The sequence below is a fragment of the Aquarana catesbeiana genome, linkage group LG01 (assembly GCF_042186555.1).
Source record: "Aquarana catesbeiana isolate 2022-GZ linkage group LG01, ASM4218655v1, whole genome shotgun sequence".
Lineage (NCBI taxonomy): Eukaryota > Metazoa > Chordata > Amphibia > Anura > Ranidae > Aquarana > Aquarana catesbeiana.
In genome coordinates this window covers 86,850,292-86,866,305 of record NC_133324.1, presented here as the reverse complement: position 1 = coordinate 86,866,305, position 16,014 = coordinate 86,850,292, and the positions used below count along the sequence as shown (strand labels likewise).

At 41.7% G+C, this 16,014-nt stretch overlaps 1 protein-coding gene across 1 annotated transcript in view; it reads right to left on the bottom strand.

Annotated features, from left to right (window-relative positions):
• The window catches only part of WDR70 (WD repeat domain 70), a 455,634-nt gene that overhangs the window by 349,885 nt on the left and 89,735 nt on the right, over window positions 1–16,014 (bottom strand). Inside the window, exon 9 of the mRNA XM_073621458.1 lies at window positions 8,436–8,512. Within this exon, the coding sequence (XP_073477559.1) occupies window positions 8,436–8,512 (77 nt within the window). The remainder of the gene's footprint in view (window positions 1–8,435; window positions 8,513–16,014) is intronic.

Genomic DNA, 16,014 nt, shown 5'->3' with positions numbered 1-16,014 from the left:
GTCCCAGCAGACAGCGCGGTGGGGACGGGAAGAGGCATAGACTCCCGTGGGAGTCTATGCCGGAAGTGGGTGCAAATACCTGTCTTAGACAGGTATCTGCACCCCCCTGCCCCCTGAAAGGTGCCAAATGTGACACTGGAGGGGGGGGAGGGTTCTGAAAAGCGGAGGTTCAATTTTTGTGTTATCCTCCGCTTTAAGTACATGTCCATTTCATCCTGGGTTCTGTTGTAAGGAGCATTCTTCCCAGTGACCAAAAATGTAAGAGACTTTCTTCCCACTTACCAAAAATGTAGGGAGCATTCTTCCAACTGACCAAAAATGTAAGGAGCATTCTTCCCACTGACCAAAAACGTAAGGTTCTTCCCACTGACCAAAAATGTAAGAAGCATTCTTCCCACTGACCAAAAATGTAGGGAGCATTCTTCCAACTGACCAAAAATGTAAGGAGCATTCTTCCCACTGACCAAAAACGTAAGGTTTTTCCCACTGACCAAAAATGTAAGAAGCATTCTTCCCACTGACCAAAAATGTAGGGAGCATTCTTCCAACTGACCAAAAATGTAGGGAGCATTCTTCCAACTGACCAAAAAAGTAAGGAGCATTCTTCCCACTGACCAAAAACGTAAGGTTCTTCCCACTGACCAAAAATGTAAGGAGCATTCTTCCCACTGACCAAAAATGTAAGGAACATTCTTCCTACTGACCAAAAATGTAAGGTGCATTTTCCCCCGTGACCATCACTGTAAGGTGTATTGTTGTCACCGGCCATCAGTGTAATGGGATCTTTGTCCCACTGACCACCAATTTATGGGGGTCCTTCTTCTCTGATCACATCAGGAAGCCATAGCCAACTCCCTCGTCCAAGATGGCAGCACCAGGGGTCTGAAGTTTAACAAAGAATAGGTTCTGGGGAAGACAGCACTGGACCCCATGAGCTGATAAGTATCGGTTTGTTAAAAGTCAGCAGCTACATTATTTGTAGCTTCTAATTTTCAATTTTTAGGAACAGGAGAACAGTTCCTCTTTAATGTATATTTAGACTTTATCAAGACAAAAGCCACACATAAAAGGAGCTGAGAACTTGAGAGTCCGTGGATGTGGATATAAGAAGCTTACTAATTAACCAACTGAAATTAATGCAAAAATGGTCAAAGTACCAGGGTCTCTATTTGGACAGTGCTGCTACATCCTTTTGCACCCTCTAGTATTGGTGAACGGTGAAGGTTTTCAGCAACTCAACTGGTACATGCCAGAATTGATAGGATGGGTATAAGCATTGTGTTTTTCAAAAAGTACGCCAAATGTACAGTAAAGTCCTACAGCAGAACTAAACCCATGTATTTAATGGTTTCCTAAGGCATGAATGATAACTGTCACAATTGTTTGTGCTCCTAACTGCAATGTCAAGTGGGTTGAACAAATAAAAATGAGCCAATTTTCCCAGCCACACATTCAGTGTGGATGGGGGAATCACTCCTGCTGTGGTATTGTATTCTGACAGCGGGGAGACTTTCTCACCATCAGAATACAATGATCAGTGTTGCTGCCTATAGCCGCTGGCACTGATCATTGAGGAAAAACTTGACAGATCAACTTGTGTACAACCAGCCAGTCCATACCTGGATTGGAATTCAGCCAGTCCCTGCTGAACCGGCCAAAATTTCGATCCATGTATGGCCGACTTCACTCGATTTATGAATGGTGCAGGTCAAAGAAAACAAGAACATCTTCTGGTAAGCCTCAGAAATGTTGAAACAGGTGAAAAACACTGATCTTCAAATACTACACCACAAATATCGGTCTGGGATGGAATAAATATCAATTTTCATTTAACCCAAGCTTTTCAGTCAAACTACACCTTTTAGTGAAATCTACAACTTTGCAAGAGGTATCATCTTATAAACGTACTCCTGAACAATGTCGCTCCAACCTGTTGTGGTCAGAGGGGAACTGCTGAGTCTGCTATGTAAAGAAATCCCATAAAATAGGAACCTCAAAAACGGGGATTTTTAAGGCAACAAAAAGCAAAAATATTTAAAATTTAGATAAATTTATTGATACAAAATTGGTATTAAAATAAAGAGTAAATAAATCACATGAACAAATACATTGAAAAAAGGACAATAAGATATATTACAAATGTGGCAAAGAAATTCCAACGCGTTTCAAAATAATTAAATTTCTTCTTCAGGGATAAACCTTGCCATCATCTGGAAGGCATAAAGGTAACATGAGTATATGTATATACATATTTACAGTACCAAAAAAAAAAAAAAAAAAAAAAAAAAAAAAAAAAACAACAAGAGAGTGCTTACAGTAATCATGACCGACCCAACGAATTCTCAGTATAGCGACCCCAAACATCCCCCCGTCCGGTTAGTGAAACGTCTTTAATCGTGCAGAAGAGCCCCCAGATATAAAGATCCAAGGAGAGACGCCAAATTCCCCCAAGTGAAAAAACACCTGGGGGGGAGGAGAGTATATGTGCAATCTGGAAAATATATATAAATACGTGTAAATTTATGTATCCTCTATGTAAAACAATCACATTTGCGGAGATCAAAACCAACCTTCTATAAAAAGTGATTTGAAATATCTTCAAGTATAAGGAGTTTATTTTCCATGTGTAAACAAGAAGGAAAGTTTTCCTTCCTAGAAAAGAAAAATGATAAAATGTATCAATTAGTATAGAAAGATCTCTCCTTCTCCAAATTGTATCCACAGTGTAATATGGGTAGAGTATGTCATTCAAAGAGGAAGACAAGATGGTAAGAATTAAAGCTTACTGAGTATAGAGTCCACAAGCAGGTCCAAAAAGGACAGAGATCAGTTCCAGATTGCAGCACCAACCCACAGACTGTCCGTTCTCCTCAAAGGGTAGCAGAGAAATGACGCTGGCGGCTCAGGGGCTCCCGGCCTTCTCCTTAAGAGTCAGTGCACCTGTGACGTTTAACAAACGCGGGACAGTGACGTCACTCCGTCAGAGCGGAAGCGGCGCCACTTCCCCCGCTCCATTAATTGATTCATAGAGAGAGACAAGCCGATCCTCCGCCCTGCCCCTCCCGGAAGTCATCAATGACCGGAAGGGTGCCCCTCCCGGAAGTCATCAATGACCGGAAGGGTGCTGTGGAGGAGACATGCATTGCAGACACTAATAAGAAAAGAACACTCACGTGTCCAGAAATAGAGGCAGGCTGTTACTCACGCTCCGCTCATCACTAGATTTCCAAAAAATGGAGATACATGTACGGACAGGGGCGGGACAATACTGCTGCACAAAAAAAAAAAAAAAAAAAAAAAAAAAAAAAAAAATCTGCAGCAGATTCCAGGGGGTGCGGGAACATCCTCGATCAGATCCACATGTGTATGGGAGCATGTCAAAAGCAGCTCCCAAACCATTGCGGATCGAGCGGAAATATTTATTGTGCAATACATACCCTGGTCTCAAAAAGATAAGAAATATAGAAATAAAATTGTAATAATGAAGAACAATGTAAGTATGAATGATGCATAAAGGTCAATCACTAAAGAATTATTGAATGTAACTGGACAAGTGGGAAAGAGAAAATATACCACGTGTCCAGTACTGGGGCAGAGACTCATTCATAGGAGGAAAAGAAACCCTCAAAGGGGAGAAATATCCTCCATGGGAGAATAAAGGCCCCCGACACAGAGAACTCCATTAAAAGCCAAACAGTGGCATCCAACGGGGCGCCCTTGGATGGCAATGGAAAGAAAGGGGGTCCTTAGACCAAAGTCAGGGCCCCCCCCACTGTGCCGGGTGCACGATATGACCACATTCCCGAATGGGGAGAGGAGGGGCCGCCATCTAAGGAAAACTGTCTCATCATGAAAACCGAAGCAGAAACATTTGTAAAAACAAAAAACAGAAACATAAGAAATAAAGTCATGGACGAAAGAGGGGAGGGCAGGACAAAAGGCTCTCCCCACCAGTCCATGAGTCATTAATATATGAAAAATAACAGTAGAATATTTATAAATCATATATATATATCAAAAAAACCCCAAATAGACATTTATCATTCCGTATATTAATCCTTGGGCTACATGAGTGTGGAAATAAAGAGATCAGAGATAGGGAAATGGAGAAAAGGGGGAAAGAGGTTCAAGCCATAGAGCTAACAAAGGAGGCAGAGAAGATTAAATTCAGTCTGTTTTGCCAGAGCTAAAGCCTTCAAGGAAAGGTCTGAAACTTTCTGCCTCGTTTAGGCCTGGCGGGGTGGTGGCATCAAGATGTCTAATCCAACGCATTTCGCGTTGCAGAAGAGTCTTATTCCAGTCACCCCCTCGCAGGGGAACATGGACACGATCAACCACCGTGAAATTAACAGATGGCATCCTGTATCCATGTCCCCTGGCTACATGTCTGCCGAGGGGGACATACAAGTTTCCAATTTGCATACTCAGCAAATGTTTGCTGACACGCTGTCTGAATTCTTGTCGGGTTTTGCCGATGTAAAAGGCCCCGCATTGACATTGTGCCATATAGACAACCCCTTGGGTCTGGCAATTAGCAAAATGTTTTAGTTGAAACTGCTCCCCATTAGGTAGCAAAAATGAGGTCCTCTTCCTTATCACACTGCAGAAAGAGCAGTTACCACATGGAAAGGTCCCCCATGTTTTGCAGGGGTCCCTTCTTTGGTTCCCCTTATATTCACTTTGAGTGAGTAGATCGGCTAGAGAACCTGCCTTCCGGAAAGTGATTTGAGGTTTTGAGGTTAGCAGACTTCCTAGGATTGGATCATCGGTCAAAATTGGCCAGTATTTCGTGAGAATTTTTCTTATGGTGCTGTGCTCGTTAGAGTAGCGTAAAATGATCCTTGTGGTGTCATCAGATTTGCGGACTTTGGTCCCAAAGATTAAATTGTGTCTATCCAGAATTTTGACACGATTAAAGGCTTTTTTCAAAGAAGATTTGGTATATCCCCTTGAAAGTAATCTTTTACTGAGCTTGTCCGCCTCACTCTGGAAAGTTTCCATTGTGGTACAATTACGCTTCAATCTCAGGAACTGACTAAAGGGTATTGATTTTTTCAACGGTTCCGGATGGAAACTGTCAGCGTGCAAAAGGGTATTGCCGGCAGTCTCCTTCCTAAACAGTGTGCTGGCTACCGGAACCGTTGAAAAAATCAATACCCTTTAGTCAGTTCCTGAGATTGAAGCGTAATTGTACCACAATGGAAACTTTCCAGAGTGAGGCGGACAAGCTCAGTAAAAGATTACTTTCAAGGGGATATACCAAATCTTCTTTGAAAAAAGCCTTTAATCGTGTCAAAATTCTGGATAGACACAATTTAATCTTTGGGACCAAAGTCCGCAAATCTGATGACACCACAAGGATCATTTTACGCTACTCTAACGAGCACAGCACCATAAGAAAAATTCTCACGAAATACTGGCCAATTTTGACCGATGATCCAATCCTAGGAAGTCTGCTAACCTCAAAACCTCAAATCACTTTCCGGAAGGCAGGTTCTCTAGCCGATCTACTCACTCAAAGTGAATATAAGGGGAACCAAAGAAGGGACCCCTGCAAAACATGGGGGACCTTTCCATGTGGTAACTGCTCTTTCTGCAGTGTGATAAGGAAGAGGACCTCATTTTTGCTACCTAATGGGGAGCAGTTTCAACTAAAACATTTTGCTAATTGCCAGACCCAAGGGGTTGTCTATATGGCACAATGTCAATGCGGGGCCTTTTACATCGGCAAAACCCGACAAGAATTCAGACAGCGTGTCAGCAAACATTTGCTGAGTATGCAAATTGGAAACTTGTATGTCCCCCTCGGCAGACATGTAGCCAGGGGACATGGATACAGGATGCCATCTGTTAATTTCACGGTGGTTGATCGTGTCCATGTTCCCCTGCGAGGGGGTGACTGGAATAAGACTCTTCTGCAACGCGAAATGCGTTGGATTAGACATCTTGATGCCACCACCCCGCCAGGCCTAAACGAGGCAGAAAGTTTCAGACCTTTCCTTGAAGGCTTTAGCTCTGGCAAAACAGACTGAATTTAATCTTCTCTGCCTCCTTTGTTAGCTCTATGGCTTGAACCTCTTTCCCCCTTTTCTCCATTTCCCTATCTCTGATCTCTTTATTTCCACACTCATGTAGCCCAAGGATTAATATACGGAATGATAAATGTCTATTTGGGGTTTTTTTGATATATATATATGATTTATAAATATTCTACTGTTATTTTTCATATATTAATGACTCATGGACTGGTGGGGAGAGCCTTTTGTCCTGCCCTCCCCTCTTTCGTCCATGACTTTATTTCTTATGTTTCTGTTTTTTGTTTTTACAAATGTTTCTGCTTCGGTTTTCATGATGAGACAGTTTTCCTTAGATGGCGGCCCCTCCTCTCCCCATTCGGGAATGTGGTCATATCGTGCACCCGGCACAGTGGGGGGGGCCCTGACTTTGGTCTAAGGACCCCCTTTCTTTCCATTGCCATCCAAGGGCGCCCCGTTGGATGCCACTGTTTGGCTTTTAATGGAGTTCTCTGTGTCGGGGGCCTTTATTCTCCCATGGAGGATATTTCTCCCCTTTGAGGGTTTCTTTTCCTCCTATGAATGAGTCTCTGCCCCAGTACTGGACACGTGGTATATTTTCTCTTTCCCACTTGTCCAGTTACATTCAATAATTCTTTAGTGATTGACCTTTATGCATCATTCATACTTACATTGTTCTTCATTATTACAATTTTATTTCTATATTTCTTATCTTTTTGAGACCAGGGTATGTATTGCACAATAAATATTTCCGCTCGATCCGCAATGGTTTGGGAGCTGCTTTTGACATGCTCCCATACACATGTGGATCTGATCGAGGATGTTCCCGCACCCCCTGGAATCTGCTGCAGATTTTTTTTTTTTTTTTTTTTTTTTTTTTTTTTTTTGTGCAGCAGTATTGTCCCGCCCCTGTCCGTACATGTATCTCCATTTTTTGGAAATCTAGTGATGAGCGGAGCGTGAGTAACAGCCTGCCTCTATTTCTGGACACGTGAGTGTTCTTTTCTTATTAGTGTCTGCAATGCATGTCTCCTCCACAGCACCCTTCCGGTCATTGATGACTTCCGGGAGGGGCACCCTTCCGGTCATTGATGACTTCCGGGAGGGGCAGGGCGGAGGATCGGCTTGTCTCTCTCTATGAATCAATTAATGGAGCGGGGGAAGTGGCGCCGCTTCCGCTCTGACGGAGTGACGTCACTGTCCCGCGTTTGTTAAACGTCACAGGTGCACTGACTCTTAAGGAGAAGGCCGGGAGCCCCTGAGCCGCCAGCGTCATTTCTCTGCTACCCTTTGAGGAGAACGGACAGTCTGTGGGTTGGTGCTGCAATCTGGAACTGATCTCTGTCCTTTTTGGACCTGCTTGTGGACTCTATACTCAGTAAGCTTTAATTCTTACCATCTTGTCTTCCTCTTTGAATGACATACTCTACCCATATTACACTGTGGATACAATTTGGAGAAGGAGAGATCTTTCTATACTAATTGATACATTTTATCATTTTTCTTTTCTAGGAAGGAAAACTTTCCTTCTTGTTTACACATGGAAAATAAACTCCTTATACTTGAAGATATTTCAAATCACTTTTTATAGAAGGTTGGTTTTGATCTCCGCAAATGTGATTGTTTTACATAGAGGATACATAAATTTACACGTATTTATATATATTTTCCAGATTGCACATATACTCTCCTCCCCCCCAGGTGTTTTTTCACTTGGGGGAATTTGGCGTCTCTCCTTGGATCTTTATATCTGGGGGCTCTTCTGCACGATTAAAGACGTTTCACTAACCGGACGGGGGGATGTTTGGGGTCGCTATACTGAGAATTCGTTGGGTCGGTCATGATTACTGTAAGCACTCTCTTGTTGTTTTTTTTTTTTTTTTTTTTTTTTTTTTTGGTACTGTAAATATGTATATACATATACTCATGTTACCTTTATGCCTTCCAGATGATGGCAAGGTTTATCCCTGAAGAAGAAATTTAATTATTTTGAAACGCGTTGGAATTTCTTTGCCACATTTGTAATATATCTTATTGTCCTTTTTTCAATGTATTTGTTCATGTGATTTATTTACTCTTTATTTTAATACCAATTTTGTATCAATAAATTTATCTAAATTTTAAATATTTTTGCTTTTTGTTGCCTTAAAAATCCCCGTTTTTGAGGTTCCTATTTTATGCTGTATAGGGATGATGGCAACTTTTTCATAACTATCCTTGAGGAGTCTATATTATTTCTATGTAAAGAAATCCCAGCTGTGCCTACAAAATGCCATTATAACAGCTTGCAGCAGTCACAGATACAATAAACACAAAAAACTCATAGGCAGCCGAGTCTATTGCTAGAAGCCTACAAAAATGTCATAGCATGTGGGCACATAATAAGAAAAAAAGACTTACCCATCATTGGAGCAGGTTAGAAACTCATCTTTAATTTTTGGATGCCAGCACCCCCCATTAAGCATAGCACAATGTCCCTGGAATAAATAATTAATACCATAATGGGTTTTTTAAAACAACTGATATAACAGGCAGCAAACATTAAGAAATTAGGTATTACATCTGCCCATTTTAAATGTCTGTTTTCAGCTGAAAGTGCTGTTGGCTATACAATGTGATCATGCATTTTTCATATAAAGGTTCATCACAGGTGATGTCCATCAAAAAAAAAAAAAATCAAAATGTTTCTTTTATGTGCAAGTAAAAAATCATAGACAAGATTATTCTTACTTTAAAATTATTTTTTTCCAAGTAAGCCTCATTTAAAAAAAAAAATAGAATTTAAATTAAAGTGTCATTAAACCCACATCATTAAAAACTTTCTGTACATGAGGTTAATACTCACTCAGTCACTATGGGATTAATTTTCTGTTCACTGTCCCTTCCCTCCTTGTCTGTGTCCCCACTACAGCCTAAGATTGTGTAGACCAGCCTTTTCTATATCCACTGATCATGCTCCAGTTTCAGTTTCCTTCTAAGCTGTTCATTCCCTCCTTCTTTTGTGTACAGGCCACATGACTATAGAGTCACACACGTGGGTATATAGACATCAAATAAATGGGAGCCCACCCCCTCCCCCTTGCCCACTAAACAAGCTCTACACCATGGGGACAGGATATTTACATGTTAAATCATGGAGGCTTCTCCTCCCTGTAAAAAAATCAAAAACAAAAAAACAAAAACCAGTTAAAAAAAAAATACAACAACAACGATAGTATACAGTTTGCCATTAGTTGAAGCCAATTTATGGAGACCCCTTTCTGTTTCCATTGCTTCAACTTTCATTGAATCTCTAAAAAAAAAAAAAAAAAAAAAAAAAAAAAAAAGTCTCTATAAAGCCAGCCTATTCTTATTTCCATTCAGCATTCTAAAACCCTAGGCATAAACAGTCAAGTTTCTTGTGCCTGAATCACAGGGATACATACAAGGTAAATCTATCATGAGCAAAATACCCATGGCTGCTACTGCAGTCCGAATTGTCTGACTATTATACTAGCTTGCTAACTTAAACTTAACTTTTAGAGATCTTGTACTATATTTATTGCCTAACCCCCTTGCATGGTGCCTAAGTTAAATACTTACTTTCCTCCCAGTTTCAACATTCTTCATTGTTTGGACCTGTTCAGCTCCTCAAAGGCTTTCTAGTAAAAGCATCTGCACTGGCTCCTCTTCATAATGCGCACGCATGCCACTGTCAATGCATTCATAGAAGTGTGCCATATTTCTCTGGATGACTAGAATACAGCTCACCCCTAGGAAAGAATAGGGCCATGGAGTACTACGAAGAGGAACCAGTGGGGACAAAAAATCTGTGCAGTGCTGGGCAGGCCATAGGACTGCCAATAGGGGGGTACAGGTAGCACTTCCATATTTGGCGCAGGTCCAATTATGTCAGCAGGTGGGCCCAAGCATGGCCGTGGCTACCTGTGTTTGGCGCCAGTGCAGCATCCACAGTTCGGTTCAGCTTCCATTTCCATGGTCACCAGGAGGGATGACAGAGCTTGGGTTGTAGAGCCTTTGCTTGGGTTGGGCAGCCAGGCATGGTGCTGAGCAATGTGTCACTGTGCACCAATAGGTAGGAGGAACCAGAGGAACTGGGTGGACAAGTAGATAACTCAGCCAATGAAAATGGGAGAAAGAACACAATAAAGAAGTCTTTAAAGGGCTCCATGATTTCTAATGGCAGCCCTGACAGGCCCACACAATGAAGATCGATGTAAAGGCAATTAGGTATAGTGCAAGTTCACTTGTATAACCCTCCCAGGTTTGCTTTAATCATCCTATCCCCAAGCAGCTTAAATTTACTTTTCCTTCACTCTGCTGTTAAGAAGCCAAAAAGGAGAAACCCATTATTTCTGGTTATGATGTAACATATGGCAGTAGGTAAATCAGCTTTGTCCCCTAGAGACTCCATAGTCCTGTGTTAGTTACAACTCCAGCAACTTGTCGCCTACAAATGTTTCTCTGGCTCCTGGCTGGCGGACGTGAGGTGAGCTGAAAGTGAACCTGTTGCTTTGCCCTGTGTGCAATTTATACGATTGTGGCCGAAATGTATTACGATTACAAAAATACTATGAAAACCAAAATGTCATCCCATAAACATTTGGTGACCATTTACAAAGATCCAATAATCTGTTCCAGAGTGCAATGATCGACGTGGCAAGCATAAACATTGGCAATAGGCACAAGACCTTTGCCTGGTATCACTGTCATTTCGACTGTTATGCCCTGTACACACGGTCGGATTTTCCGATGGAAAATGTCCGATCGGAGCGTGTTGTCAGAAATTCCGACCGTGTGTGGGCTCCATCGGACATTTTCCATCAGATTTTCCGACACACAAAGTTTGAGAGCAGGATATAAAATTTTCCGACAACAAAATCCGGATTTTGTTGTCGGAAATTCCGATCGTGTGTACACAAATCCGTGCCACGCATGCTCAGAATAAATAAAGAGATGAAAGCTATTGGCCACTGCCCCGTTTAGTTTGAGCCAACATCCGTCGGAAAAAATCCTAGGATTTTGTTGTCGGAATGTACGAACAAAGTCCGACCATGTGTACGGGGCATAAGAGTTTTTCACGTTTGTTCATATTAAGTGTACGTTCACATTACATGTTTTAATCCAAATGAACAAATTTCAAATATGTATGAAAAAACGTCTGCCTTTTCCAGTAAGGCTGGTGGAATGCAGAGTCGCTCTGGCTTTATGTGATTAGTAAATTAATCAGAGAAACACATTTCGGCAAGGCCAACTTGTTGCACTTTGTCCCTCCATCCATAATCTCTGACAAGGATCAGCTTGCAAATGGGGCCTGGCAGGATTCCCTTTCCTTACTTACTATTTCCATTCCACCCTTGTTCACTTTTTTTTCTTTTCCCTCCAGGATTCAATGATAGAAGCTCCGAAGCCTGGGCAGACAAAACAAGTCTAATGTTTTTCCACTGGCCATGAAATCCTTCAGCTCGTGCTAACACTAACAAAACTTCCTCTTCTTGTTAAACGACCGCAACCGTGACCACTTCTCCATTTCACCCACCACCTGACATCCAGGTAGCTCTCAGCACACCCTCATAACGAGGGCGTCACCCTCTCTTTCATCGCAATCGCCCTTGTATACAGGCCATTTGTTTCCATAAGAATCAATCATCCTCCACCACACATCACTTCTTCCTGGAGACATGAAAGTCTCAGCCAGGGGGAACAGTCTCAAATACACAGACGTGCGCCTTGGGAAAGATTATAGTAAATATAGAGCAGAGGATGTATAATGGGGCATATTTATAAAGCAGAGAATGATCGTTCTTTGCTTCCGGACACCTGTCAAAAGAAAGACATTTCTAGAGGTCTCTGAAGGCTGTGATTGGGCCACAGAGAACGAAGATAAAAATTACAGATTCTTGTTTAACAGGCGCCGATTCCACTGATATGGAACAACAGCGTACAGAACTGCTTTCTGACAATCCGAAAGCTGAACTCCACACAGATATGAAATTCACAAATTAACGCTCCTCTGAATTCTCATCATTAACCACTTGACCTACAGAACAGGACATTTTTTGCGATACGGCACTCGGTTACTTTATCTGACAATTGCGTTGTCATGCAACACTATACCCAAAGAAAATTGATGTTATTTTTTTCCCACAAATAGAGCTTTCTTTTGGTGGTATTTAATCACCATTTTATTTTTTGTGCTATTAAAAAAAAAAAAAAAAGACAATTTTGAAAAACAAAAACCCAGTTTTTTTACTCTCTGCCTATTAAACCTATCCAATAAAAACATTTGAAAAAAAATCACACTTGTTTCATAAATTTAGGCCAATATTTATTCTGCTACATATTTTTTGTAAAAAAAAAAAAAAAAATTCCCAATAAGTGTATATTGATTGCTTTGCGCAAACGTTAAAGTGTCTACAAACTACGGATACATACTGGAATATTTATTTATTATGCAAGTAATGGCAGCGATCAGCAACTTAACTGTGATATTGCAGCCGACAATCGAACACTGACAGACACTTTGTAGTAACCAGTGACACCAATACAGTGAGTGCTAAAAAATTATGCACTGTCACTGTATTAATGACTGGCTGGGAAAGGGTTAAACATCTAGGATCATCAAAGGGTTAAACGTGTGCCTAGCCAGTGTTTTTGTGTACTTTGTTTGGTGCTTTTACTAAGGGAAGTGATAGATTTTTTTTTTTCCCTGCTTGCAGGGAAAGAAAATCCATCACTTCCCCCCATCAGGACGGAGCCCTGCCTTGTTTATAAAGGCAGAGCTCCGTCCAGCCTCTCTTTCCGACGATCAACGGGTGCTGGCGGACATCCACTGGCTGGTCCCCGCTGATCAGCTTCTGCTGTGACTAATCACAGCAGAAGCACAGCGCCGGTGGCAGTGCAGAATCACACCTTTAGACACATGATTCTGCACAGAACGGTCGCCCTGTAGCAGTAAATCTACTATGGGGCGGATGGTTAAAGTGATACTACAAAACACACCATTTAATTTACATTGTTCTTTCTATTTCTATATGTGGATGATGGTACTGTAATTATTTGAATAAATAAAAAAAAACAAAAACATCTAAGTACTTTCTTCCTAATCGTTATACAGCTGTCACATGACCCAGATATTTCCCAGCCTGTCTGCAGGGAAGCATAAGCAGGAGGAGCTTCTAGTCCTCTGCTGCTGGTCATTAATTGAAATAAATTAAAAAAAAAAGCCTTTGGAATACAGAGTAAAAATAAATAATATCCATAAACTGTTTTAAATTGTCATACAAATATATATTTGAAAATAAAGCTTTATTATTTTTTAGCGATACCATGGTGTGGGCAGATTTATGCCAGTCACAGGCTGCGTCACGCCCCATCAGCCTGTTTCTTAGAATAGGAGGGAGGTGAAGCCTCCATCAGTCAAGATGTAATATCCCACCCCCATTGTGTTTAGCTAGTTAGTGGACATGGAGAAGGGAGGGAGGAAGTGGGTTGTCATTTACCACTGTGTATACGCCCACATGTGTGACTCGATAGTAATACGGGCTGCTCAGATGCGATAGGGAGGAAATGCGCAGCATAGAAACTCACTGAAAACTGAGCATGTGCAGAATTGCCACAACAACAGCAAAATCCCTAGCTGAATTAGGTAAATGAACAGAAGATGGAGGTAGAGAGCAGCAGGATCAACCAGTTTTTTTTCAGAATAGAGAAAACAAATCTCATAGTGACTGAGTGAGTATGAACAGCATGTAATACACCATTTATTGATAGTTTATTACTATGTGGGTTTAGTGACACTTTAAATGTATTTTTTAAATGCATCTGGTTTACCTGAATTTGCATTTGCATTAGCCCTAGGGCTGGGGAAAAAAACGATTTCAATTTTGAATCTTTTTAGATTTTTTTTTTCACTGTGCCGGTCCTGAGGAGCTGCGGGCAGGAATTTTTAGGCGAGGCCGCGGCTTCCGCCTAGTCCGCGAGGCCGGACGTCGTGGACTCGGCCTCGCCTAAAAACTCCTACCCACAGCTCCTCAGGACCGGCGCGGTGTCCAAAATGTTAAAAAAAAAACAAGAACAAAAAAAAAAAAAAAAAAAAAAAAAAAAACTTGATTCTAATCGTGAATCGAGTTTTTAAGAAAATCTCAGATTTTTTTTTTTTTTTTTGGAAGATCTCCCAGCCCTAACTAGCCCCTTGCAATAACTTGTACAGCAGAGTCTAAACTGGGAGAAGAATGAAGAACCACAAGGAGCCAAACAGATGTGATGCTCATGTGCTAAAAAGGAGCAAGCTGAAGAGTTCATTAGTCTGCTGCTTCTCTATTCACTGCCCAGTCACAGGGGAGATACAAGACCTGCCATGCCTCATTCCCTCTGAATTTATGTGCCAGCTGTAGCAAGGATCCAGTGTATTCCTGCAGCTTCATTCAAAGTGGTTGCAGATAGTTGTGGACTGTACAACACAATGCCAGGCTTACAGCAACCACAGCTATGTACAGGTATTCCAATGTCATCGGCCATGGAGCAATTACCTGCGGTTAGGAACAGATGATGGCTCCGTGTATGCTTACATCCGAAAACCAACGTACAGCTGTGGCCGCTGTCAGTCTGTCACTGTTGTGTACAGGCTGAGCAGCACAATTATCTGCAGCCACACCTGCGAATCCAGCCACAGAAATACGACAGATCCATGGCACAGCTGGCAAATACATGCAGTGTAAATGAAGCTCAAACTGGAAGTCCAAACTAATACTAATTAAAGCGGTAGTAAAACGCACATTTTGCAAAAAAAAAAAAAAAAAAAAAAACCCTGCAAGGCAATGGCATAATGTGCTAGTATGCATCACATAATAGCACATTATGAAATACTCACCTTGGAACAAAGCCATGTAATGTCACCGCTGACAGGGCTGGAATGTTCCCTCTGTCTTTCTTCTGGGTTTGCGTACTCCGGCTATGTGATTGGCCAGAGCCGTGATGACGTCACTCCCACGCATGCGTGTGGGAGCTCTCGGTTTTGGCAAGAAGCTCCGAAGTTCCGGCAAGGTATGTTGGATCTTCTGAGGGCATACACCAGTGGATGTCACTGGCTGCATTCAGGGTGAATATCTCAAACTGTGCACGTTTAGGTGATACTCCTTTTAACTTCAGGACAGCCTTATTATAGGCTTACCTGTAGGTAAAAATGACCGCTTTAAGGTTAAACCTGCTCCCACACCCCTTCTAACTCCAGTTCATACTACCCTATAAAAGTAAGATGCTTCTATTTACCTATTCTCAAGGCACTCTGGTCTGGTCACACTACCTCCCTAACAGCCAGCTTCAGGGAAGAGGAGGGACAGGTGACAATGGATGCCCCATAGTAAGCCTATGGGTGACGTCACCACCCAGGCATTCCATTCATTGTCCGCGCTCTCTCCTCTACCCTGAAGCCAGCTGCTGGGGAGATCAGGTGACCAGAAAAAAGTACTCTGAAAAGGTAAGTATATGCACCTTCTTTTTACAGGGCAGGGAGTATAGTAGATAGAAGGGAGAAGCGAGCAGTTTTAGGCTTAGTACTGACGCTGAAATACACTTTTAGTGTTACTTAATTGCATCAGAGAAAATTTAGGTCTCCTACCCTACCAGACTGAGCTGCGCTGTGTGGCAAAGCTATGTAAATCTAAGTACAGGATGAACAGAAATACAAATCCTTTGGCAGGAAATACAGCTCCCATATATGCACTTCATCATTGTGTTTAGTTGTTTGCCCGGGGTGCAGCTTTAAGTGATAAACAGCAGATCAGGCAACATTAGAGATCTTCTTTCTCTGCAGGAAATTAAGACACTGGTCTGACTGTTCATTTACCAAATTTGATGAAGAAGGTTAATTTGAAAAAGGTACCAATTGCCCATATTATAGGGGCCACCATAGCAATGATAAAAGATCCAGGTACGCAAACCAAATTCTGTCCTCATTCAATTGCATCTTCCATCTATC